General features: G+C 46.8%; 2 protein-coding genes across 4 annotated transcripts; both read right to left on the bottom strand.

The window, feature by feature from the left end:
* Nucleotides 1–13,800: 13,800 nt before the first annotated feature.
* On the bottom strand, nucleotides 13,801–16,537 carry LOC136528764 (galactan beta-1,4-galactosyltransferase GALS1-like). Its single transcript, XM_066521747.1, has 2 exons — nucleotides 15,264–16,537; nucleotides 13,801–14,838 (listed from the first exon to the last, which is right to left on the bottom strand). Exons 1-2 carry the CDS (start codon nucleotides 16,427–16,429, stop codon nucleotides 14,493–14,495), a joined length of 1,512 nt encoding a protein of 503 aa, XP_066377844.1. The 5' UTR covers nucleotides 16,430–16,537; the 3' UTR covers nucleotides 13,801–14,492.
* Nucleotides 16,538–20,899: 4,362 nt separating this feature from the next.
* On the bottom strand, nucleotides 20,900–27,016 carry LOC136527772 (cellulose synthase A catalytic subunit 5 [UDP-forming]-like). 3 transcript variants are annotated; one of them, XM_066520612.1, is made up of 14 exons: nucleotides 26,779–27,016; nucleotides 26,022–26,220; nucleotides 25,739–25,935; nucleotides 25,583–25,658; nucleotides 25,322–25,496; nucleotides 24,695–24,961; nucleotides 24,268–24,613; nucleotides 23,724–23,861; nucleotides 23,387–23,512; nucleotides 23,087–23,299; nucleotides 22,732–22,993; nucleotides 22,452–22,639; nucleotides 21,949–22,299; nucleotides 20,900–21,848 (listed from the first exon to the last, which is right to left on the bottom strand). In XM_066520612.1, the coding sequence occupies exons 1-14, from the start codon at nucleotides 26,857–26,859 to the stop codon at nucleotides 21,264–21,266; spliced, it is 3,204 nt and encodes a 1,067-aa protein (XP_066376709.1). In that variant the 5' UTR covers nucleotides 26,860–27,016; the 3' UTR covers nucleotides 20,900–21,263. The 3 variants fall into 3 exon arrangements, with proteins under 3 accessions (XP_066376709.1, XP_066376710.1, XP_066376711.1); XM_066520613.1 differs by having other exon boundaries at nucleotides 21,514–21,796; XM_066520614.1 differs by lacking the exon at nucleotides 20,900–21,848 and having other exon boundaries at nucleotides 22,019–22,299; nucleotides 22,483–22,639.
* Nucleotides 27,017–27,045: the final 29 nt, after the last annotated feature.

Genomic DNA, 27,045 nt, shown 5'->3' with positions numbered 1-27,045 from the left:
AATAATGAATGTCGCATTTCAAACTTGTTATCGGTAACAATAGGAAGCTTAGCACCGTGGTCGATAGAACTATCTTAGTAGTTAAATCAATGTACTTTTATTTTAAGAGCTACTGTTGTTATATTCCTAAGCATTGCATTATCATTTCATACATGTAGATCACGAACTGGTAGACTTCGTGCCCATCGGTGAGCCGGCATACGACGAGGTGATCGAGGAGTACGAGGAGGAGATCCTCTTATAGGAGGGAGCCTAGGAGCCTGTTGGTGCTGAGACTACTGACCCGGCGCCTGCCCAAGGCAAGCCTCGGTGCATAACCCCTATTTTAATGATCACTGAATATATATATGTGATGTGCATTTAAGTTACAGGCATATTATGGAAACTACATGCATAAATATATCCACCCATGAGTCCTACTAATACAGGTCGAGTAGCTGCTATGCTTAGGATATCGGTAGCGTGAGTAACATGCCATTACTCGCAAATAGGTAATAAAATATGATCACTCATGATAAAATGGTGGGAAGAAAAATGGTGACCGGGTAGGGATATGGTTTGGGTACTGGTGGGTGTAAGGGGTTGTGTCCTGCGGCCAATAGGGCATGACTTAGTTACACTTTTTCCCTATCCATGTCGATTAAGGACCGGTCGTTGCATATGACTCTAGTCAAGTCATAGATTTATTGTCCCGAGCGCATACTTGGGTATGGGTGTAGGGAAGACTTGTTGCTCCCTTGTTGTGGATCTAGCTCTTTCTAGACCGACTGATTGGAGACGGAGATGGTGGAGGTCCTTGCACCACACTGAGTCCAGGACTCGGGAAGTGGGGGCTTGGAGTCCAAGTTTGGACGGGGACCTAGACACCTAGGACAGGAGAGTGATGAGTTAGTCCTGCTTGTGCCTGGGGTACAAGCGGGGTGTGTGTTTTCGGGGCACACAGCTGGGCACATTGATTCGTGAATCGCTAGAAATCTGGTACGGCTTGTCTGTGGTTTAGCACCGTAGTAAGAACTAAAAGTTGAAAAGAGAAGAAATAGAACTGATTGCTCAACTCTTGCTTGAAAGTAGAATAGGTGCTTACAGACTGGCTAGATGATAACTTAATACGGCTAATAATAAAAAGACATGAATAAGGACTCACTATTAGTGTTGCTTTCTGCTAAAGAAAACCAGCAAACCATAAACCCTATCATATTCCATGGAGTCGGGAAATTATTCCCATTAGTCGGATAAGTCTTGCGAGTACATTATGTACTCAGGGTTTATTTACCCATGTTGCAGGTGATGCATGAGAAGTACCTTGTGTGGAGGATTCTTATGGTGGGCTCAGACGGATCCTCGTCCCTATCGCTAGATGTATATTTTAAATTTCGTTGTTTATCATTCTGCACTCTAGTATTTGGTATTGTAATAATATACTTTCTAAGAAACCCTGATGTATGAAATGGACTTGTATTGTAACTCGTTCCCATTATTGGATCCTCAGGAAAAATGTGGATTTTTCGGGTTCTCCCTTGGGGTGTGCCTAATGGATACCGCCCGATGTAGCTGGCTTTCGGGGTGCTTAGTGTCTGGTGGAAGACAAGCGCCTCCGTAAGTGTGCTATTGCGGGCGGTTCTACCATAGTTGGTATCAGAGCCAATAATGGTTACGAGTTTCATCACTCTTTTTCAAAACTTAAAAATTTGACCCACAAAAGTTTTGCGAAAAGTAGGATACGATTATATTATGTAATAAATATAAGCCATGGCAATATGGTATATCTAGGATAGCGGCACTGGTTTTATCTAATTAATTTTCTATAGGTACACTGACTTACGTTGCGTAAGAAATCGCTTGTATATGGAAAGTGAGTGTGTGATGTGCCAGCAATTTTATGAATGCCGCTATATTCTGGCTTGAGTGAATGTATAGGTCGAAGCATGCATCATGATAATAACATCTTACTTCAACTGAAATTTCCCCCTTCATGTATAATTGAATTAGTAAATTGATAGGACTAACTAACGGAATGCTTTAATAAATGTGTTGTCATCCCTCTGATTCCTTGCTTCTGATTGGGAAGGTGTTATAAATGGATGGTTTCTATCTCTTATAGATGAATCTGAGGTCTAGACATACGAGCACCAGTGCTGGGGCAGCTCGCGGTCTTGGCGAGGGCCACGACGAGAGTGGTCGCGCCCATGAGCCCAACGGGGAGAGCCATGGGGCTCCACTTTTGGCTCCTCCTCCGCCACCGCCACCTCCGATGACCCACACCGAGATGATGGTGGAGCTATTGGCTGCTCGCCGGGAGTCAGCTCGTGCCATGGACATTATGGCACAGGCTGTCGCGGGCCTCGCCCACGGAGGCCACAGGGGCAACGGTGGGAATGGGGGTGGTGCCCGTCATCCTGAGGGACCGTCCTCTACCAGGACTTCCTCAAGGCTCACCCACCCACCTTCACCCCATTCGATGAGCCCCTGGAGGTGGAGCACTGGCTTCGTACTCTGGAGCAAAAGTTTCTACTGCTCGACATGGTCGACAAGCAGATGGTGCGCTTTGCAGCGCAACAGCTTTTGGGGTCCGCATGTGCATGGTGGGAAACCTTCCATGCCATGGAGTAGCCTGATCATCCGGTAACATGGCAGGAGTTCACCACCGCATTCTGAGAGTTCTTTATCCCCGCTGGTGTCATCAACCAGAAGGTGACTGAGTTCCTGGAGCTACGCTAGGGGAATCGATCAGTGATGAACAATGTGAATAAGTTCAATCACTTGGCCTAGTATGCTGGCAGTTAGGTGGATACTAATGACAAAAAGAAGGACCACTTCTTTTATGGTCTAGCTCCCCTCCTTCAGGAAAAGCTGTACACGGTGAACTATCAGTCCTTTGGGGCACTGATGAACGCCACCATTGCCATGGAGGGTTTTCAGCGGGAGTCCCAGGCTGATTGGAAGAGGAAGCGGGTGGCAGCTGGATCCTCTGGCCACCCTCACACACAGAAGATATAGGTTGTCTAGCAGGGGCCCTATCAACCATCCGGCGGGCCTTCATTCCAACAACTCTAGCAGACTTCGCAAGTTTCTTCTACACAGTACCGTGCACCTCCGCAGCAGGTGCAGCCCCAGCAATCTCAGGGACAGCAAGTCCCACCTCATTAGGGGTTTGGGAACAAGCCAAGTGCTTGCTTTAAGTGTGGCAAAGATGGCTATTATGCCCGAGCTTGCCCCCAGAACCAGCCAGCTCAGCTCGCTCTACCGTCAGCAAATTTTAGGCTTGTCAAGAGGACCATAATCAAGAAGAAAGTGCCCAGCAGATCTGGCCAGGTGCATTTCATAGATGCTGAGTAGATTCTGTAGTAGGAGCCGATGATGGCTGGTATGTTTACCATCGACTCCCATCTAGCTTTGGTGTTGTTCGATTCTGGTGCATCACATTCCTTTATGAGCATGGGGTTTGTAGAGCGGCACAACTTACCACTTATGGCTATACCATATGCCTATAAGATTCGTACCATGGGTTCACAATTGTTCATCAATACCCGCATGGATACAGTAAGTTTGGTATTAGCCACCCACACTTACCGCCTATAGTTCATGGTCATACCGAGGCAAGGCATTGATGCTATTCTTGGAATGAACTGGTTGCGGGTGTATGGGGTAGTATTGGATATGAAGAGGAGAAGTGTGGAGTTACGGCTTCCTTCTTCTAAGGATAGGATGTCTCTACTTGTACCCTCAGATCCAGTCTTACCTAGTTGCTGCCCATGCTAAAGCCTCTCCTGATCTTACCTCCATCCCTATGGTTTGTGAGTTTCTAGATGTTTTTCCTGAAGATCTTCCGGGGTTGCCACTAGATAGAGAGGTAGAGTTCTCTATTGAGCTAGAGCCTAGTACTGCTCCTATCTCTAGACATCCATACCGCATGGCTCCAAGGGAACTAGCAGAAATGAAGAAGCAACTAGAAGAGTTGATGCACAAGGGTTTCATCCATCCGAGTTCTTCACCATGGGGTTGCCTAGCCATTTTTATGAAGAAGAAGGATGGTACTCTGAGGATGTGTGTGGATTACCACCCCCTTAATGCGGTAACAGTTAAGAACAAGTATCCCTTGCCCCTGCATAGATACTTTGTTCGACCAATTAGCGGGTGCCAAGGTATTCTCGAAGATTGATCTCCGATTAGGCTATCATCATATTAAGATTAGGCCACATGATATACCAAAGATAGCTTTCTCTACTAGGTATGGGCTGTATGAGTACCTAGTGATATTGTTTGGTCTCACCAATGTCCCTGCCTTCTTCATGTACTGATGAATTCAGTTTTCATACCAGAGCTGGATAAGTTTGTGGTGGTTTTCATTGATGACATCCTAATCTATTCCAAGAATCATGAAGAGCACGCCCAACACCTTCGGATAGTACTGGCTTGACTAAAGGAGCACAAACTGTATGCTAAATTCAGCAAGTGCGAATTTTGGTTAGATCGAGTGCAGTTTTTAGGGCATGTGTTGACACCTGAGGGTGTTTCAGTAGATCCTAGCAAAGTGCAAGATGTGTTAGATTGGAAATCCCCTAAGTCTGTGCATCAGATTTGTTAGTTCCTTGGTCTAGCTGGATACTATTGGCGCTTTATTCCTGATTTCTCTAAGATAGCCCAGCCAATGACCAAGCTGCTCTAAAAAGAAGCTAAGTTTGATTGGAGCCCAGCTTGTGAAGAAGCTTTTCAAGCTCTGAAGACTTTTCTGACACTGCTCCTATGTTGGCCCAACCAGATATTGATAGGCCCTTTGATGTATACTATGATGCTTCGAAGACGGGGTTGGGGTGTGTGCTTATGCAAGATGGGCGTGTGATAGTTTATGCTTCGAACCAACTAAAGAAGCACGAGGTGAATTATCCTACTCATGACTTAGAGCTAGCTTCTGTTGTCCACGCTCTAAAGATTTGGAGGCACTATCTGTTGGGCAACAAAGTGCACATCTTTACATACCACAAGAGCCTCAAGTATATTTTTACTCAGTCTGAGTTGAACATGAGGCAAAGGAGATGGTTAGAATTGATAAAGGATTACAATTTGGAAGTCCATTATCACCTAGGAAAGGCCAATGTTGTAGCTGATGCTTTGAGCCAAAAGTCATACCAGGTTGAGGAACCACCTTTGTCTCTCTACCATATAGAGATATTGGCTCACATTGCATTGACCTCAGAATTGCTGGAGCAGATTATTCGAAAGCAAAAGGAAGATCCTGAAGAAATTCCCCACATCAGAAAATTGATGGCCGAAGGGTGTGGCCCTCACTTCAGTGTTGATGAACATGGAGTGGTGAGATATAAGGATAGACTGGTGGTCCCATCCAATAAGGAGCTAAAAAGGAAGATTTTGAATGAAGCTCACCATTCAAAACTATCTATTCATCCTGGCAGTAACAAGATGTATCATGATCTGTGCCACTTGTACTGGTGGTCTAACATGAAATATGACATCACCCGACACGTCGTGGAGTGCGACACTTGTGGTAGAGTTAAGGCAGATCATATGCATACTCTAGGATATTTCTAGCCCTTACCTATTCCTATTTGGAAATGGGAAGATATTTTCATGGACTTTGTGGTGGGTTTGCCCCGCACATCCTAGGGCTATGATTCTATCTAGGTCATTGTGGACCGTCTGACTAAGTCTGCTCATTTTATCCCGGTGGACACCAGATATGCAGCCAGAAAGTACGCTCAGATATACTTTGATTAGATTGTGACTCTACATGGGGTTCCCCTTACTATCATCACTGATAGATGGTCAGTCTTTGTCTCTCATTTTTGGGACCAACTACAGCAATGTCTTGGTACTCATCTCCTCAGGAGCTCCGCATACCATCCACAAACTGATGGCCAAACTAAAAGGGTGAACTAGGTGCTCGAGGACATGTTGAGAGCTTATGCTATTTCTTTTCCTGAGAAGTGGGATAAATACTTGAAGTTAGCGGAATTCTCTTACAATAATAGCTACCAAGAAAGCATCCGCATGGCACCATTTGAAGCTCTATATGGAAGGAAGTGTAGGACACCACTCAACTAGGTTGAAGTGGGAGACCGTGGGTACTTTGGGCCTAAATTCATCATAGAAGCTCGAGATCAAGTGAGCATTATTCAGAGTCACTTGAAAGCAGCTCAAAGCCGACAGAAGGCTTATGCTGATAAGCGAAGAAGGCCCTTAGAGTTTGCAGCTGGAGATTATGTGTATCTCAAGGTGTCTCCTATGAAAGGGGTGCATCGGTTTGGCATCCAGTGCAAGCTAGCCCCTCGGATATGTGGTCCCGATACCAGGTAGTTAGCAATAGTGTGGCCAGCTGCTTATCATCTACTAGCTTCCTAGACATTCTTATCTGCTAGTACATAATGTGTTCTATGTATCACAACTTGAAGAAGTGTTTGCGTGTTCCTGATGAAGCTATGGAAATTGAAGGACTTCCCCTCCAGCCAGATTTAACTTATGTGGAGCACCCTATCAAAATCTTGGATGAGAAGGAGAGAGTGACCAGGAATAGAGTAGGTAAAGTTCTATAAGGTGCAGTGGCAAAACCATTCAGAGATGAAGCCACCTGGGAACAAAGAGAGTTACCTATTGCAGCATTACCCCCACCTCCTCTCGGGCGCTGGATAGTTAGTGTTGTGTTGAAATGTATTTCCTATCCCTATCCTCACACTAGGCACATGAAATCTTAGGGTTGAAATTTTGATTTTAAGGGGGATAGATTTGTAACACCCTCGGTGTTACATTATACCGTTTTTGCTAAAACACTACATGAGCATCTTACTTATGTGCAAATGTGTATGACATGAATTATAAATCAATGTTCGGCACTGGAAACATTTATATGAAATAAGAAACGAATGTTACGTTTCGTGTCACATAATATTGTTTAGTATTCTAATCGAATTTTTGTCGAAACAAAAATGCTATAGAACGTTTGCGAACGGCGATAAAACATGTGCGGTCGAGGACGAGGATAGCTAGCTAGTACATCCAGTAGGTCGGAATTGGAATTCGATGTGAAACCGTTCGGAGTATGTCATTTTGCGTAAGTTTGAAAGAGGGTCGACGATGCCACTTTTGGCAAGTTTTGTAGAGCGACTGGCTTAGGAAGGGGCACGATGTCATGACTCCGGTTGATAGCTCTATGTACCCTCGTGCGCATTGAATAGCTAGTTTGGCGTTTGGAGCATCGTGTACAAGTTTTCTGACTGCTTTAAAAAGCGTGCACGGCACATGGGTTAGCTCTGGGCGTGGTCACCACTTGGCCTAGCACCGCTGCTAGCTTACCAGCGCGCACTGCCTCACCGGCCACGTCCCACTGCCGTGCATGTGCATGTACGCACGCGCATGACACTTGCACTATGGGCCATGGCCGCCTGCCACCGTGCGCTGGTCACGGCTACCGCCGCTGCCCGGTTTAGCGCCGCTGCTGGCTCGCCCAGTGTGCTGAGGCGCCGGCCGCATTGCCGCCGTGAATGCACACCATGCGTAGGGCCTGGCGCTGTTGCCTTGACTGCCGGCTGCCACTCTCTGGCGGGCGGGTCACCTCGCCGAGGCTGACGCGCTACGTCCGAGACTCCGACCGTGCTTTGCTGCGCCATGCTCTGCTCTGCTTTGGCCGGAGGTGTGCCGGGTCCCGCGCTGCACGCCGCCAATCGCCACACCCGATACTGCTTCCGTTGACTCACTGCGGTGACACGCGCGTGAGACGACCGCTTGCTCCCCATCACCTCGGCGTCGCATTGCGCTGTGTTTCTCTTGTCCGACGCTGCCCGCTATGACGCCGTACCAAGTTTCATCGACATGCGGGTTCGGCTGTGTGGACAGCCGCCTGGAGCACGCCTTGTTGTTCCCTATCATTGTATGCACTGGCACTTGGCGTTGACGGCCATGTTTGCGCCGAGCCAAGTCGCGCCAAAGCACCTTGCCTCCGCTGTTGCCATGGTCGGCGGGACCCCCCTTTCGTAAATTCATCGTGACCGTAGCACTATAGTCTAATTCATCGCATCCTTGACTCCACTAAGTAGCTGACCATGCCACCGTCCCCATCTCACTGCGTGTACCCTAGCATAGAGACCGAATTTGAAATCATCGCTCCGCCAGGTCCATAAGACCGGGGTGGCCTACGTCGTCGGACTAACCACGCAACCAAGGCATCCCGTTCCAATTCCTTGTTCTACTAGCCTCTCCTCTAGCTGGTCATCACCATGCTCACCACAGTCTTAGCCCTACCGCCATATAGCAGTCCCTTGGCACAGTCGTGCCATCACGTCGTGCACCGCCGCACCTCCTCGCGTGCACGTGGCCAGCTCGGCTCGAGCCATCTCCAGATGAGCCACCATGTCGTAAGGTTCTGTGGTGAGTCGCTGGAGCTCACTTGCTACTTGTTTTGCCCCTGGCCTTGCTGACGTTCACCGGAACAGCACCGCCGTGACTGCAGGTTACCCGCCGTCGTGGCTCGACCTCGCTGCTGTGTCCCGGTTCGCGTTTCCTCCACCCAGCGCTTTCGCATTCGCTCCTAGGTAAGAGTTGGCTCGGTTGTTGGGGAGGAGAAGGCCTGTTGTGGTCGGCATAGGTCATCGGTGCTAGTGCCACCGCTGCTGGTGCACACGGATGGCCGTAGGGGTGTCGCTGATGTGAGGATAAGAGTTTTCCGAGGGCGTAGATGTAAAATCGTAGACTGGAGGAATAGTGCCTTAGAGCTCGCTAGTAATTACCTAGTAGTTTGGGGCGTTTTTGCATGTTTGCCGTCGCGCAGCGGGTCTCTCGCGTCGTGGGCTGTTGGCCGACTGGGCCATACCCCCTCGCATGGGCTGCGCATCGCTAGCGCACGCCGTGCCATCGTGGGCCGAGCCGTATGGGTTGGGCCATGAGTTGGAATTTGGTTTCCTTAATTTCTAGTAAGTAGAAATGTTTATTTATTTTTGATAAGAGTTGAACTTCGATAAATCGTAGTAAATTGCGTAGTTGTCCGAAAATAGTGAGACTAATTTTGTTAGGTTCACAAAAATACCACCTACCTGATAGAATAGTTGGATTGCAGTTAGCTATGATGAGTATTGGGTCATAAATTCAAAACTAGAGGGCTAATGTTAGGTAGGTTAATACTTGTAGAAATATTTGTGGATAATTGGTGATAGATATAGACACAAAAATTTTACAGTAGGTTCACTATGTTGTTATGTACTTGCTGTAAATTTTGTAGCCTTAGAATGGGTTTCTAAATAAAGTATCTATTACTCTTGATTTGTCGTATATAGCATAAATCGGTATTAGGAATAAGAATACCTGTAGTTGCTATAATAATAACGAATGTCGCATTTCAAACTTGTTATCGGTAACAATAGGAAGCTTAGCACCGTGGTCGATAGAACTAGCTTAGTAGTTAAATCGATGTACTTTTATTTTAAGAGCTGCTATTGTTATATTCCTAAGCATTGCATTATCATTTCATGCATGTAGATCATGAACTGGTAGACTTCGTGCCCGTCGGCGAGCCGGAGTGCGACAAGGTGATCGAGGAGTACGAGGAGGAGATCCTCTTGTAGGAGGGAGCCCAGGAGCCTATTGGTGCTAACACTACTGACCCGGCGCCTACCCAAGGCAAGCCCCGGTGCATAACCCCTGTTTTAATGATCACTGAATATATATATATATATATATATATATATATATATATATATATATATATATATATATATATATATATATATATATATATATATGTGTGTGTGTGTGTGTGTGTGTGTGTGTGATGTGCATTTAAGTTACAGGCATGTTATGGAAACTACATGCATAAATATATCCACCCATGAATCCTACTAGTACAAGTCGAGTAGCTGCTATGCTCAGGATATCGGTAGCATGAGTAACCTGCCGTTACTCGCAAATAGGTAATAAAATATGATCACTCATGATAAAATGGTGGGAAGGAAAATGGTGACCGGGCAGGGATATGGTTTGGGTACTGGTGGGTGTAAGGGGTTATGTCCTGCAGCCAACAGGGCATGACTTAGTTACACTTTTTTCCTGATCGTGTCGATTAAGGACCGGTCGTTGCATATGACTCTAATAAAGTCACAGATTTATTGTCCCGAGCACATACTTGGGTATGGGCGCAGGGAAGACTTGTTGCTCTCTTATCGCGGATCCGGCTCTTTCCGAATCGACTGATTGGAGGTGGAGATGATGGAGGTCCTTGCACCACACTAAGTCCGGGACTCAGAAAGTGGGGGCTTGGAGTCCAAGTTTGGACGGGGACCTGGACACCCGGGACAAGAGAGTGATGGGTTAGTCCTGCTTATGCCTGGGGTACAAGCGGGACGTGTGTTTTCGGGGCACCCAGCTGGGCACATTGATTCGCGAATCGCTAGAAATCCGGTACGGCTTGTCTGCGGTTTAGCACCGTAGTAAGAACTAAAAGTTGAAAGGAGAAGAAATGGAACTGATTGCTCAACTCTTGCTTGAAAGTAGAACAGGTGCTTACAGACTGGCTAGATAATAACTTAATACGGCTAATAATAATAAGACATGAACAAGGACTCACTATTAGTGTTGCTTTCTGCTAAAGAAAACCAGCAAACTATAAAGCCTATCATATTCCTTAGAGTCGGGAAATTATTCCCATTAGTCGGATAAGTCTTGCGAGTATATTGTGTACTCATGGTTTATTTACCCCTGTTGCAGGTGATGCATGAGAAGTACCTTGTGTGGAGGATTCTTCTGGTGGGCTCAGACAGATCCTCGTCCCTATCGCTAGATGTATATTTTAAATTCCGTTGTTTATCATTTCGCACTCTGGTATTTGGTATTGTAATAATGTACTTTCTAAGAAACCCTGATGTATGAAATGGACTTGTATTGTAACTCGTTACCATTATTGGATCCTCGGGGAAAATGTGGATCTTTCGGGTTCTCCCTTGGGGTGTGCCCGACGGATACCGTCCGATATAGCTGGCTTTCGGGGTGCTTAGTGTCTGGTGGAAGACGAGCGCCTCCGTAAGTGTGCTATTGCGAGCGGTTCTGCCACATCTGGCTACCTGGGAATCTGCAGACCACCTAAAGGAGCCATTTCCGCAGGCGCCGGCATGGGGTCATGCCACTGCTTAAGGAGGAGGGGGTGTTAGCACTACTGCTAACCCAGGCGATGGCCCATAGCAGCAGCATGGGCCGCCCGAGTCGTCAAGCCCAGGAGTGCGCCGACTCGAGGACGAAGCTTCTGAGCAGGCCGGGTCGTCGAGCCCAAGAGTGCGCCGACCCAAGAAGCCCAACCCATGTTTCTTCGGCCCATCGTGGTCCAATGCGAAGTAGCGAGACAAGAGAGGACACTTGAGCGTATATGTATCGGTGAGGGAGGGACTGAGGGGATTATCCAAGAACTTGTAATCACTTTTGTAATATTACCCAAGTACTCTTCCATCTGAAATCTATCCTATGCTTGCTGCCGATTCCCAATTCCACTGATCCCAATTCCCCCATGCTGCTAACAAACCATCTAAGTCCCAAGTGAGTGAATGAATGAACGAGTCCCTACCAATACGAGAACTCGGTTGGAGTTGAAATAAAAACCTTTCAACCTGTTTGTTTCGGCTGAATTGGCTTATAAATCATGGCTGACTGGTTTTATGTGAGAGAAAAATACTGTTCGTTGACTGATAAGCCAAGACTTATAAGCCGAATACGAGCTGCCAAACAGGCTCCTTGTCATAGAGCCCCGATCTAGGGAAGCAAATACGGGTTCCACATGGTCTTTCTTGCCTAGGAGTACGCATTTGTTGTTGGCAGCTCCTAACAATTTCGTCCAGTCATATGCATCTTGTACCAACCCTGAAACCACGTTGCCAAGGTTAAGAAGCAACTGTAGCACCACATCATGCCCTTCTGTAACGAGATGCACAGATGACTGACAAGCAGCAACTGTGCAGCTCCCGGGTCCCGGGACCTCAATCCTCTGAAACACTTGTTCTGACTCTCTGAAAGTCTGGAGTGCTCCTGGCCACGCTCGTACGCAAGCGTAAAAACTCTGTGTTTTTTCAGAGTCAGAAAAAACACTCAAGTTCCCGGCGCGCTGTTAGTCCACAACGGCTCCCGGCGCCCGTGGATCCCCACGGGCCACGGGCCACGGATCACAGGCTGCCTGTCGCCTCGGCTGCGCGTGTGACTTGCCTGCCGCTTGCCGGGTCCTGCTCGCTCCTTTTTGCGTGTGGATGGATAGACAGGTCTCTTCTCTTCATGTGCTGGAAGCCTGGGCCTGGGAGCCTGCCTGGAACCGAATCCAGCGCACCGGGTGGGCGTCCTACTTTACTCGTACAGTTATTACTGGCGTATCACAACCTATGTTAGTGCTACTTTTCGTCGAACAAATAGTGTTTTTCTTCGACAACAAATTAACATAAATATTAGCCTAAACTAAATTTCAGCTAAACAACAAGGGTATGTAGACATAGCACAGAAGAATGTCCTGCTGGATTACATGTGTATATAGAATATGAGTTTACAGCATGAGATTTCTGAAGAATCTCCCATTTTCCAGTCCGGAACCAAACGTTGCTCTTCAGAAATTTAAGGGGTGTTTAGTTCACCTCCTAAACTTTAATCGTCGTCTCGTCGGATATTTGGACATGTATAGAATATTAAATATAGACTATTTACGAAACTAAATGCACAGACGAAGACTGTTTCGTGAGACGAATTTTTTAAGCCTAGTTAGTCCATGATTTGACAATATAGTGCTACAGTAAACATGTGCTAATGATGGATTCTGTAATTTATTTTTTTATTAGTATCCGAACACCCTATGCGACATCCATATGTGACACCTCCTAAACTTTAGTCACTGAATCCAAACATCCCCTAAAACGGGAGTTTACAGCAAGCATACAACTGTCCCTACTTCTGTAAGAATAAAGGCCCTGTTCACTTGACTTATCAGCCGTATTTTTTTAACGAATTAATAGTGTTTTCCTTCTACAATAAAACAGCAAATGGTATTTTTCAACCTGATTTTTCAGCAAAGCGAACGTAGGAAAAAAAAAACGGTTGTGCTAATTATTGTGGGGGAATGCCTCTTGCCATATACAGAGTACGGAGTACGTGTCACTCTCACCAGCTCGTTGCGACTTGTGAGCATAAACTCCCGCATCCTCGAATTGTGATGACAGTACTAAAATAATTTCCAATCTTTCCTAAAAATAATTATTTTCCAATCTTCCAACAGAAGGAATGATCCTAAATCTGAACAGAAAAAGGAGAGAAATTCAACAACTTTGAAGAATCTACAGGTGATTGATAGGACACTAACCAATTAATAATCCACCGCGAAAATGACGACGTGACATCGAACCGAAATGACACAGTGGTTTGAGTTGATCTTATGGAGACCCTTAATAGTCACCCTTAACGCGCCAACAAATGTGGCATGGGGCATTTGGTCCACCAGGCAACGGGCCATGACAAGGAAGGCAGCAGCAGCAGCTCTGCATACCACGGCCTCTTGCAATGGACCAGCAAAAACCAACCTTGCCCAATCATACAACGCTACAGTCCATGACGCCGTGCCCACCCTTTTCTCTCTGCATTTCTAGGCTCTCCTAGCTGCAAGCCTTTATGGCCCCAAGAATTCCAAAACCATCTAGGCCTCTACTACTCCAGATTATTATTCCAGAATGAGCCGCCAGAAAGAAAAAAACAGCTGACATCTTAGGCTCTCCATCTTATGGTTCCAATAAAATGACGAAGTTAAAAATAATGCCATAAATAATCATATCTACATTGATGCAGCACGGTTCTGAATGGTTTCTACATTGCTGAAACTTCGAGAAGAGAATACAATGTGTATATTTGAGCAATAAAACAATGGAATTTACACTGATGACATACTATCTGTTTACAAGAACCCTCACCTTCGCCGCATATCAGAGTCACAGGGCCATCACCGGCACACAATCTGCCATTTTCCCCTTGAGGTTGCAGCTTCGCTTTCGTTGCATCTCTGTCAGCTCAGATAGCCCCAAACCATAGGGTAACCGGCCTGTTCGCTGATTGGTTTTTAGGCTGATAAGCCCGACTGATGCTGGCTTATTGTGAAAGAAAAATACTATTGGCTAGCTGATAAGCCTTGACTAAAACCAATAAGCGAGCAGGCAGAGGAAACATTGTTGTGAGAGGAAAACACTTGGGTGGCTGTTTCTCCTTCATAACATCCGGAACATAACATCCGGAAGGCAGAAATGCAATCGCCAAGCCCCTCCTGAATGGCTCACAGCAATACATAGTACTGTACTTGGAGATCAGGCCTTTTATCTCTGTGGTCAGAGCCATTAGCGGAGCCAGAAGCTTTCAGAAGCCCGGGCAATTTCTATTAAGCAAAAATATTTAGCTAGAAAATTACAGGATATAAAGAAAATTTACTTTCGAACATCAACGACGAGCCCGGCCGGCCTCCCGGGGTGGCCGGGCGGTGGCTCCGCCAGTGGTCATAGCCGCACATCGCCAATGGTATCCCTCTCGAATTCACGCACAGCATCGGCGAACCGCTTCATGCTGTCGTCGTAGTACCAGGGCGTCTTCTCGGACCATGTTAGGCCACCCTTTGGCGGGATGGAGACGAACTCACGGCACACCTCGCCGAGGACGTTGATGGTGTTGTGGTAGTGGTAGTATCGGATGAGGTGCTCCGTCTTGTGCGTGGTGTTGCCTATAGCATTCTCAGACATATGAACACCTGTGGCGTATGCGTTCTTGGCCTGAATTGCATACTTCCTGTCTCTCCTCACCCCAGTGATCGAGTTCCGGAAAACCAGCTTCTCAAATCCCCATTGGCTGCACAAGTTTGAGGTGAAGAAGAATCAGTTGCATCACTTGTTTGGGCAATAAAATGGCTTTAATGCAACTAGGATTGCATGGGGGGCAATGTAAGCAGCAATTGCCAATCGAAATGTGACTAGATAACTGAATTGGTGACTCCTAATCATGTAATTTGACTTGTCTATTCTCCGGACAACTTAAAACATGAACTAGACAGGGAAAATGAAGCTGCATTGCATAAATCCGCTTCTATATTGCTTCTATGAGAGTGGCATTGCAAGAAGGCAGCAACTTTAGAAGCAAATCCACAAACAATTGGGCCTTTTAGTCAATCAGTGTTACTCTACACAAGAAGCTACTCCTACATTGCAATTCCATACTTGGAATAGTTCGGCAATTCAAATTCAGATCGATTTGGGGGAAAATCAAGAGTCACCTACTTGGAATAGTCGGCCTCCGGATTATTGATGCACAACTTGCTCGACATTGGGTTCTGTTCGATGGTGAACTGCGTGTACGGTTCAAGCTCGGCGAGCACATCCTCGAGCGTGCGGCCGTCGGGCAGGAAGATGTACTCGTCGACATCGAAGAAGAAGGTCCACTTGGCGGCGTGCCGGTACCGATGCAGGCAGTCATTGACGACGAGGAACTGGTTGTAGTACCATCCGTCGTACTCGGCCTGCGCGCGCACGTCCTGCAGCGTGGCCCGGCCAGCGCGCACCCAAGGCTGGAGCGCGGCGCGCACGGCGGGGCTGACGCCGCCGGCGTCGTGGAACACGAAGTGGGAGCGGGCGCCGAAGAAGCGCGCGTGGTACGCCATCCACTCCCGCACCCGCGCCGCGCTGAGGTTGCCGTACAGCGAGGAGCCGCAGTAGAGGTAGTCGTACCTGTGCGGCGTCGTCCCCCGGAACGCGGCCTCGTCGTAGGCGCCGGGGCTTTCCTCCAGCGCGACGATCCGCTCGTGGCGGGACGCGGGGGACCGCGACGGCCCGTAGTGCGCGTAGAGGATGAGCTTCCCGCCGGCGTTGTCGGCGTTGGGGACTCGCGGGAACGTGCAGTTGACGACGACGACGGTGTACACGCGGCCGTAGCCCCAGTCCGGAAGCATGTGGTACGTCTTGGCCGCGCGCATCGGCGGTGAGGAGGCGACGTTGGGCTCCCACTCGCAGCGGAACCAGGGCTTGCCGTAGACGTGCGTGGGCTTGGACGCGAGCCCGACGACCGCGAAGGTGTAGGGTCCACCGCGGTACGCGCCCATCTGCACGAACAGCGCCGCCGCGCTGCCCACGGCGCGGAACTCTCGTCGCTCGGGGCCGGGCGGCGGCGAGGAGGAGGAAGCGGTGGAGTTGGTGGTGGCGGAAGAGGAAGCAGGGGAGGCCTTCTTGGCGTGGACGGCGAGCGCGCGGGGGAGCGAGGCGCCGGCGGTGGGTTGCGGGCACGCGGCCGAGAATGGGGAAGCGAGGACGGAGTGGTAGGGGAGGAGCTGCCAGGCGGCGGCGAGGAGCGTGAGCACGGTGAGCGCGGCGAGGAAGGGCTTGAGGTCGAAGCAGAGCAGCGCGGGCGCCGAACCCGGCGCAATGCCGGCGGCGGCAGCGTCCTTCCGCATCGCTGTGTGCGCGTTGCCACCGCGCGCCGGGCTGGGCCTGGGACAGAGAGCAGCGGCGGGGGATTACACGAGGTTTTCCATTGGTGGGTGGCTTTTCTCGCCCAAAAGTTACCGGCGCTGGCCAACGCCCGTTGATTGATGGCAGGCTGATCCCGTCGCCGTCTCGGAATCGGCGCACGGCGTCTCGAGTCGGGTGCTCCGGTGACCCTTTGGTCCGCGGAATGTTTTCTCGGCGTCCTCTTTACCAAGGTAGTGTTTAGATGGCGAATTTTTTTTTGCAAATATTACTGTAGCATTTTCGTTGTTATTTGATAATTAGTGTTTAATCATCGACTAATTACACTTAAAAGATTCGTCTCGTGAATTTCATTTAAACTGTGTAATTAGTTTTATTTTTTATTTATATTTAATGCTTCATGCATGCGTCCAAAGATTTGATGTGATGGAAAATCTTGAAAAATTTTGCAAAATTTTCTGTAACTAAACTGAACCCAAGGAAACTGCTAGCAGTCCTACGGTGCCGTTTGATTGGATTCTGATAATCAGAATAAAAAAAGGAATTATAATAGTTTTATTAGATTTCAGAATTCTGAAAATCTATGCATTAAAATCTCTTTAAAATCTAGACTATTTAGGGCCTCTTTGGCAGTGCTCCGACGGCTCCGGCTCCGGCCTGTCGACTGTTCAGGGGCTGACACCCGGTTACTATTCACCGAAGCCGGAGAAGCTCGTTTTTCTAGCTCCGTGGCTCCGGCTCCTGTAGGCACCTGTCGACCGCTGGGCGGCCGACACACTACTACAGTGCAGAAATCGGAGCCCGCCGAAGCCCTGCCAAAAAGGTCCTTAGGATTGGCACAGCTCAGCTTCGCCAATAAAATTGATTTTTTTTTCAAAATAGCTTCACAATTAAGTTTCTAGGTGAAAAAGCTAAGCTGATTTGAAAAAAGTATTTGGCAAAATAGCTTCACGTATATTGTTTGTTTTTTCTATTTTTTGTCACGGGATTTCTTTTCATCGCACATCTTCCCCATGGCGTCCGCATCACGTGGCCGGCTGCGCCTTCCCCGCGGCTGTGCCCGGTGACGGGCTTAGTGGAGGTGGCGCTCGGCCCTCGCCTCCCCGTGCCTCTCCCCGGCGGGCCGCGAGGGCTACGCTCATGCCCGCCCGAAGCCAAGCTTGCCCCTCGGCGAGGGCCGCGCTCGCGCGCAATGGCGGGTCCACAACGGCGCACGACGGCTGCCCCGGCGGCGGGTCCAAGAAAGATGTCTCCGGTGGCCGCTCCTCGGTGGGCCGCGCCCCGAGCAAACCGCACCCCGTGACCTCACTCCTGCGAGCATGCTCTCTCACTCTGAGCTTGGGTAAAAGCAGTTTTTTTTATGCACAGTGGGGTCCACATATGGGAGATGAATGTCACTGCCACCTAAAGCTTACGCCAGCACATATCACAAATTATGAAAATCTATTTCTGACCTCGGAGGGGGGGGGGGGGGGGGGGGGCATATGCCTCCCTTGCTTCCGCCACTGCTTACAGACCTCACATAATTATTCGAGTATACTTATCTGATTCTATCATAGTTCTATGTCTCTGCGGTAGCGTTGGCCGTTCTTGGGTCATCTAAGTTCAGGCGCACTATTATGTTAAATGCATTAGCAAAAGTAGTATTCATCATCTTCATGGTATATACTCACTATATGGGGCTAAGCAAGCATTTCATCTTCCTCCACTGTCCACCTATTCTTAGCCTCAATACAGTGAGTATATACCACAAATGCGATGAACACTAAATAGTGAACACTACTTTTGCTAATGCATTTAGCATAACTGTGGACCTAGAGTTTATATAATCTAAGAACGGTCAACACTACCGCAGAAACATAAAACTATGATAAAACGATTACATATGTAGATAACTACGCTTGAATAACTATGTGAGTTCTGTAAGAAATTGAGCATTCTTGCTAAGAATCGCTTGTCGACTCCGTCCATTAATGTGTCCCGTGCCCTGTCTCCCGCAGTAACGCGGCCTGCCTTACAAGCGCTTTTAAGAGCAGTCCCAACGAAAGAAACTAGTAGTTTCTATAACATAGGATACCACATCAAAAAAGTATTATTTTCTAATCCATGGTTTCTATGAGTAATAATTATTTCCTCTTTCTCTCTCCTAACTCTATCTTCTTCCTCCAATGAGAGTGCGACACGAGCTCCCTAGAAACTGGTGGTTTCTCCCCAATGGCGAATTCATGGTTTCTTGGTGTATTGGGTCAAGAGTAGACCTGATTTCTTTACGAAGAAACCATTTCTACGATTTTTGCTCTCTTTCCTCATTAATTACGTTGCCATGTCGGCGTTTTGCCTATGTGGCAAGTCATTTAATGAGGATAGAAACCATCATCAATGTACCATTGGGACTGCCTAAGGTAAACCCAGGGAAGCGCCCTGTGTCGCCGATGATGCCAAGCCAAATGCTCTGCTTTCGGCGCTACAATGCCGCTAATTATGGAGAGCTAGCGCCGCGCGAACTGGGCAATGGACGCCACTGTGCCGCATCGCGACATTTACCACCAGCTCCGGCTCAGAGGCCACACGGCACGCATTCAGTGAGGCAGGGTTGTCCCAACTCGCACGCTGGTGACTGGTCTGTCGGTCAGGGTCGACGGGCGCGGAGATGTATAAGAGCAAGTATTATGGCTGGCTGCAAGCCAGCTGAATCCCTGCTGGCAGAGAGAGGACAGGAGAGAGAGTGCGGAGCGGGCGTCTCGCAAAACGCCGGCTTGAAGCAGGTGGATACGCGTGTGCTGTGTTTTTACTGGCTGCTCTGCTGCTGCGCAGGCTCCGCATTGGGTGCAACGTGCTGCTGGCTGCCGCTGCTGTATTTAATGGAAGCCAGGCTGGAGTTTATTTCGCCAGCAGCAGGCTGTATCATTGCACTTGCTCTTAGAGTCGAGGACTGAGGAGGGCACGCAGACGCCAACCAACCGCAACAGGCATTCAGGCAAGGTGCCCCCGCATCCCGAATCGGGCCACGCGTGGCGTGCTGACTAACCGGTGCCGGGCCAAACGTGGAAAACCAGCCGTGCTATTACCGATGTCAGCACCCCACGTTCCCACCCCTGCCGGGCGCCGAACGAGAGCGTGCGGCGCGATGCCGACGGGGCGTAGTGATCAATCATTTCTCCATCGCGTGCATGCCGATGCCGGGGGTAGACGCCTTACCGGCAACAGGCAAAAAGAAGTGGTAGTACGTCGGGGCCCTTTTGGGGTAAAACTCTCATCACCGTGGCAGGCAGGCATTGACCAAACCCCAAAGACTGCCGTCCGGGTCCGGGTCCGGATCCGGAAGGCAGGCATGCATGGTCAGTTGCTTATTGCTTTTGCTTCGCTACGCTTTGGTCGTTTTGGTGCATGAGCTAAATATAAAAGTGTGCCTCTAATTTATCTGCGAAAGAGAGTGCATGGTCGGTCCTCTTTGATTCTGACGACGACGTGCTACGGATGTGTGCTTAACTCTCCATTATTACTTTTTCTACCTAACATACTAGTTCCCTCTTTAGCATCCCCTCCTCTTGCATTGACGTTCCACTTTAGGCTTAGCTGAATACTATGAGGTATATACTCACGGTACTGGGGCTAAGAGTAGGTGGACCCTTTTCACCTACTCTTAGTCCTCATGCAGTGAGTATATACCACGAAGATGGTGAACACTGAACATTACTCTTGCTAATACATTTAGCATCACAGTGGACCTAGAGCCGGTGTAATCCAAGAACAGCGAACACTACCGTAGGGACACGAAACTACGATAGAATCACTGTATATATAACTATGCTCGAATAACTATGTGAGACCTATAAGAAATTGAGCATCGCTGGTAAGAATCATCTGTCGACTCCGTCCATTAATGTGAGGCCCGTAACAAATTGAGTACTACATTTGCTGCTCGATCAAGTCGAGCAATGCCCCGTGCTTTGGCGCCATGACCATGGTCTACTTTCGCAAAGTTTGATCCAGCTCAATCGAGACGCTTTAGTCTTCCAAGGATTGCACATATATACTACTACTACTCCAAGTCACCTCCAGAAACAACACGGAGCTTGATAACCCTATGATGTTCATAGTCTTGCTTGGCATGGCGTCCGTCAGTAATAGAGAGCCGCGCCATCGAGCACAACAGGCCTTAGCAATAGCAATTACCATGGGAATTCAGAGTACCAGTCCTTCCTGGAACACAAATCCTGAGTTCCATTGGGTGCTCAAATTAGCGAGCACTGTCTCACTTCTTTTTTCCATCAATACACAAGGTGAGCTGACAAGTATAGTTCGACTAACACAATTTACAAAATCGGAACACATAAGAAAGCAGGAACAGTTGTCGTTGCAAACCGGCAAGAAAAGACCATAACAGAAACATAAAGAAACTAGAGACGGACAAGCTGATACTTACAAAGGGAGGAGCTTTTTTTTTTTTGGCATTTACCTGAAACTCTTGACCTTGTGTACTGGGATTGCTACCAAGTACCCCCAAAATTCGATTGAAGAAGCACGGCCACATTCAAAGTTTGAAACGGTGCAAGTGAAATGGACAGTTCTCTCAGTGTCAGTCTATTGTGCCTGTCTCAATATCTACAACAGTAGCACTATCTTCTCCCTTTTCTATTTTCCTCCTGTTCATAAACACATATTTTCCTAAAACGTTACTTCACTAAAACCTATGCTAATCAGCAATCACCAAAGAATAAAAACAAGTTGAGTAACTAATGAAAGAATATAACCCTCTCACTACTCTACGCTATGAAAATGATAAATCTATTGCCTATATAAACTGTATCTTCTACCTCATTCACATTCCAAACCACAAACCTCTAGAACTGGGCCATCAAACTTGGTGGCGAACGGACTTACACGGACCCACAAAAGAGAGAATATGGATGCTAGTAGCACTGACAATACAACAACAATGGTTGGCACCCTGTTCTGCTTGCCAATCACGCCCTTGAGGAACGGGTGGAGATGGAGGATAACCCAGAAGGAGAAGAACAGCTTGCCAAGCAGTGGACCCCAGGCTTCGTATCCATCGGTTATTGCCTTGGATACACCAGCCAAGACTCCGACAACGTTTAGCAAGAGCAATGTCATTGGAGGGACCAACAGCCAGGTCCACTTGAACTCATACAGCTCTGAGAACTCATTCGTGTCGCCTCCCTTCAGAGTCACCCTGAACTTAGTATTCACACCACCAAGAACCTTAAGAAGCCCTTGGCACAGTGCAAAGAGGTGTGAGGAGACACCGCCAATAACCCAAAACTGTTCATTTCTCCACCAATCATCGATTCTGACTCCTCCCCACTGCATCTCAAGGATGCTGGTAGCTGCTATGGAGACAAATAGAGCTATGAACAATATGCTCGAATAGATATTCATCTGTAAAAGGAAAGAAGAAATATATATCATCATCTATAATCTATAAACAAAACCCTACAAGCAGAGTAGCATAGAGCGATATTATTGTTTTGTGCAGTACCTCAGGCACCATAAACTTCCCAGATAACAGGCAAAATGCGGGCAGGGAACAGTAAATTAGCAGAGGAATTGATGTCCACGGATAGATGACAGAGTTGATATATGACAATCTCTCCAATGGTTTCAGACCACATCGATACCCATACCATATTGGGCAGTGCTTGCTAAGAAAGATCTCCACAGAGCCAAGTGCCCATCTTAGAACTTGATGGAGACGATCAGTGAGATTGACAGGAGCGGATCCCTTGAATGCTGGTCTCTTGGGCATGCAGTAAACAGATCGCCAACCATGGCAGTGCATCTTGAAGCCCGTGAGGATATCCTCAGTGACAGATCCATAAATCCAACCAACCTAGTTATTTACATCGAGTTAGCTAAAAGGATTCTTGGATGCTACGTTGCAATTTTTCTTTTATTTCTAGGGCACAAACACAATTTCAAGAGTCTGATCTGGAAACTACATTGAAAAAGGAAAAACAAAGACAGGATGGGGCAAAAAGTTACCTCTTTCCCCCATTGTGTCTTATTCTCGTACCCGCAACTTAGCACATGGATGCAATCATCAAGGCTTTTGAGCATGTCAAAGCGACAACCTTCACCATTATCTTGCAATGTCGAAGCCAAAAATGCATCTGACTGCCCAAATCTCTTCTCAAACTTTTCTTGAGGCACAGGGGGTGCAGTTTCTCTTCCTATTTATTTTGAGATATGCAGATCAGGCTCCATAAGTACTTTGGAGAACATAAAATGAAGAATAGGAGCAACGGAACAGAACCAAACTCACCAGCCACTTCGTGAGCATGGACTTGCTTGGACGCATCCCTGCATTTCAGTTTCTTCTGGTGTTCTTGCTTTTTCTTAGCTTTGGAACATTTTCTTTTCGATCCACAACACAAGCAGCATGACTTCGGCCAGCAGTTACATGTCTTGCTAGGAGGTTTTGTTGCAGTTGGGGCATCATATCCATACAAAGCATGTCTTCTGAAAACACAACCAGTCCCAACATATATTGGTCCTTGGATCCCATCAAGACCTTTCATGTTAATCTGTACAGAAAAGTAGATAATGCAGAAACTTGTTCAGAATACTATCTTCTATGTCTTTCGGATAAAGTTAGAATCAATTCATGCCACACATACATCAAAAAACACAACATTGTGGTTTGAATATCTATCGTGTTGATCAATGCCATCAAATCTCTGAGGAAATTGAACGTAACAAATCTTCTCTCCCAATACTGGGTCCATCAGAAAACACATTGCCTCCCGTAGTGCTTTGCTATTGTTCATATAGTGGTCACAATCCACATTCAGGACAAAAGGTGCGTTGGACAGAATTGCTGAAGTTCGCAGCTAAAATAAAAAGGGAGATTGTTACTTGGAGGAAGTGACTGATGTAACAGCTTCATATGATTGCTCTTGCTCAAAGAAAAGACATACCAATGCATTCAAGGCACCAGCCTTTTTATGATGATCATAACCAGGCCTTTTCTCTCGTGAAACATAGACCAACCAAGGCAACTTATTTCCAGCATCATCCAGGACACAATCATGGCCAGTGATGACCTGGTGAAATCACAAGACATGTAAGAAGAACAATTCAAAATTACAAAACAAAACAGCATGAATCACATTTTGCATATTACTTTTTCTATGGAAATTCAAGGCTCAACAAAGTTTGACAAAGAAAAAGCATAACAAAGTGCATCAAGCAATAAAAAAAAGTAAATGCAGTATTAAAAAAAGCTGGCTTTTAGAGACAAATAAAGCACCCAACCTGGACCATCCCGGCATGGTCTCGAACATTATTTCCATGCCATGGAGCTCCTTCTGGTAGGGACCATCCTCCCTCGGGAACTTTGCATGAATTAGCAACTACTGCATTTATACGAACCTTAAATTCTTCATATTCTCTCTGTATGAAAACCAAAATGCAGGTTAAAAATAGTCTAATTAGTTGCAAACACACATCAACAAGTATAATGTGTATTAAACCAAGGTGAGATCAGAATGCAAAAACAATCTTGTAAGCAGGCACTTAGGCACGCAAGCATGCTTGTACAGATATTGCATCATTCTCAGTAGCAGAACAGAGAATGTGAAAGTAAAATTGCATCATTTAATGTTCTTATTCTTGCAAATCTCATCCCCCCCCCCCCCCCCCCCCCCACCCACCCTCATTAATAGGCCGTATGAATGCTATGGATGATGTTAAGTACAGTTTCATTTTAGCAAAGGTCTAGTGAGTCATGAACAAACAAAAAGCCTATTAAATGAAGTCCAAATAGTCTTTACTTCCCTAGTCTGCCATATGAACTAACCTTAATTGCACGTCGTTCTCGAACAAACTCTGGGTGAACCTTTTCTCTTAGATAGTCAATTTTCTGAGCAAAATACCATTCAGGAGCCCGAGGCTCAATTTTGTGCTTCTTACAGAAGGGAACCCATTTTCGTGCAAATAGACATGTTTCTGTAAGTGCTTCAAAAGTAAGCATTGCAGCACCATCATCCGACACATAGCAGCAAACTTTATCATCAGGATAATCCACAGCCAGTATAGACAAAACTGTGTTTGCAATAATTAAAGGATGTTCCTTCATTGGATCAACTGTACTGACAAATACATCGATCGGAGCCAGTTCTGGTGGTTTTCCTTCCTTCTCGTACCTAAGGGGGGCAAAATTTCACAAAATTATACAAAAATGTAACTGATTCTATGCCTATATTTAGTTTAGGTAGATAATTTACCTTAATGATAATCGATCCAAGTATGTTTCTCTCTGTACTGGGTGCCACTTGGGAAATTGGTCTAAAATCCAAGAAAAAGCGAACCAAATTTCACAAATAACTGAAGTCAACCACAACCAGTGAGCATCATGTACAGGATTGAGAATCCGATAGTGGAAAAATAAGGCAAGAATGGCTAGCCGCAAACTGATTACAATCCTGTAAGGGTTTATTTTGCTAGATGGAATAGGTAATTTCCTTGACAGTTGCTGCTTGCTTTCAGCACACCTAGAATGTATTAGACACTTGTCAGTGAGAAAGCAAGTACTTGCTTTATACAAACCAAAAGATGTAGGATAGAACAAAACATTTCAAAAGCCAATATTTCTATTGATTCCAGAAGGTCTGGCAAAAGGCACCAAAATGATTTATGGCTTAATTCTAAAATTTCCTCTAGGTGAAAGCATGATGACTACCAATAGTGACATGATATAACTATGCTTACTTTAGGTAGGGAAATTATGCCCTTACAAGGTCCAAAGCAGAGAGTTTCTTGAGAAAACTAACAGAACATTTTTTTGCACAATCAATTGCACAAGGCGTTCTTTCACATTTGCTGATACTACTGATAAAATATAATGTGCTCACCTGGGAATATCGTGATCACTGTCAAAATCATTTAAATCAGATCCTTCACCATCAGATGAGACCTTTTGCATTTTATGCTGTTGTTTTCTTTTCCACTCAACTCTGTTCTTCCAGGCAACCGATCCATAGCCATACAATGCTAGGTCTCTATTGGGATTTATTGGTCTCGTTTGCACTAAAACAACAGCAAAACCAAATCGTAAGCTACCGATGCAGTAGCACAAGAAAAATAAATTAAGACTATCTGAAAGGGAAACGTACAGGGATTATATCGCATAATTTCTCCGGTGTTAGGGTGAACAACAAGAGCATGATGATTTGTTGGAGTTCCAACATGCTGCAAAAGCAAACATGTGACCTTATCACCAGTACTACTAGAATCAGTGGTAGATAGATTGGGATTTCAAAGTTCATTACCTCTTCATAGAAATGGACACTTGTTCCACTGTTTGTGATACTGACACTATCAATGTCCCATGAGTTGATGGAGCTTTCTGCGACAGAGACACGGTATGGATGCACTATATTTGATCTTCCAGCTATACTGGAAGCAAACTCACTCTCAATGTCATCAGAACCTTCTTCTTCCTCATCCCCATGGACTCGAGGACTACCTAACAGATGAAATACTCTTTAATCTCTCATTTTGGATATAACAAAGCTGAAAAACTGATACAAGCGCAAGGAGCAAAAGCCATACCTTTGTGGCGTTTGTACCGGGTCTTGCAGCGAGGGCATGCTTGTGTGCCCTCCTGACGCTCGTACTCATAACAAGTGCGGCAAACAGGGAAAGCGCAATCATTACATGCGACGAAATACTCATTTTCTTCCTGGAGTATGTCAATGTCATCTCCGCATATCTGACAAATATAGTCTGGACAGCCCTGTGAAGATCCTTGCTGCAATGTGACGCCAATACAAATATTAGTAACAGTGAGAGCTCAAGGAAAGTTTGATAACAAAATATGATTTGTTAGCCATATACTAAGCAAGAGCCTACAGACTAACATGCTCAAGTAACAAAAGTGATATTAAAGCAACATGATATGCAGTGAAACAAGCCTGCTGCTCCATTTATTTCACCAATCACCACGAGGGTTTCCTCCAACTATGGTACAATGCTTCTCCATTTCTTTCACCCCCTAACATTTCTTCCAAGTACAACCACCTAAACCCTCCAAACCAAAACATCCGCGAAATTTACCAACGAGGGAAAACCAGGAACCAGGAAATGGTATGCCAAATCTAACATCAAAACAAGAAAAATAAGATAAATGAGCCCAACAGTGGGCAGTGGCACTGGGGAATATCCACAAAGCGATCAAGCTTAGTTTATGTTTTTCGTGTAAAAATAATGGAAAATTAGTGTTCAAAATTGGCACCATCCCACAATCCGTTTAGGCTGGAAAGAAGCCAAAATGGGAAAAAGTTAACCGGCTCGACGTCCGGCGGCTTACCTTGGAGAAGTCGTCGACGTTGAGGACGACGAACTCGCGCCGGGAGCCCGCGACGAGGAAACCGAGCCCTCCAGCGTCCATCCGTCCGATGCGCCTCCGCCTCTACGCCACGGTCCACTGCGCAACCAACCAAGCTCCCCCCCATCTTCGCGCCAACCCCAAGTTAGAACCCCTCCCCCGTGAATCCCGCGCCGCCGCACGCGCATCACAGGGTACACTCCACCTCTCCTTCCCGCTCTCACTCTCCCTGTTACGACCTCCGCGTCC

The sequence above is a fragment of the Miscanthus floridulus genome, chromosome 19 (assembly GCF_019320115.1).
Source record: "Miscanthus floridulus cultivar M001 chromosome 19, ASM1932011v1, whole genome shotgun sequence".
In the NCBI taxonomy this organism is placed as follows: domain Eukaryota; kingdom Viridiplantae; phylum Streptophyta; class Magnoliopsida; order Poales; family Poaceae; genus Miscanthus; species Miscanthus floridulus.
Note: the sequence above shows the minus strand (reverse complement) of the source record. Positions and strands in the feature narration are given on the sequence as shown.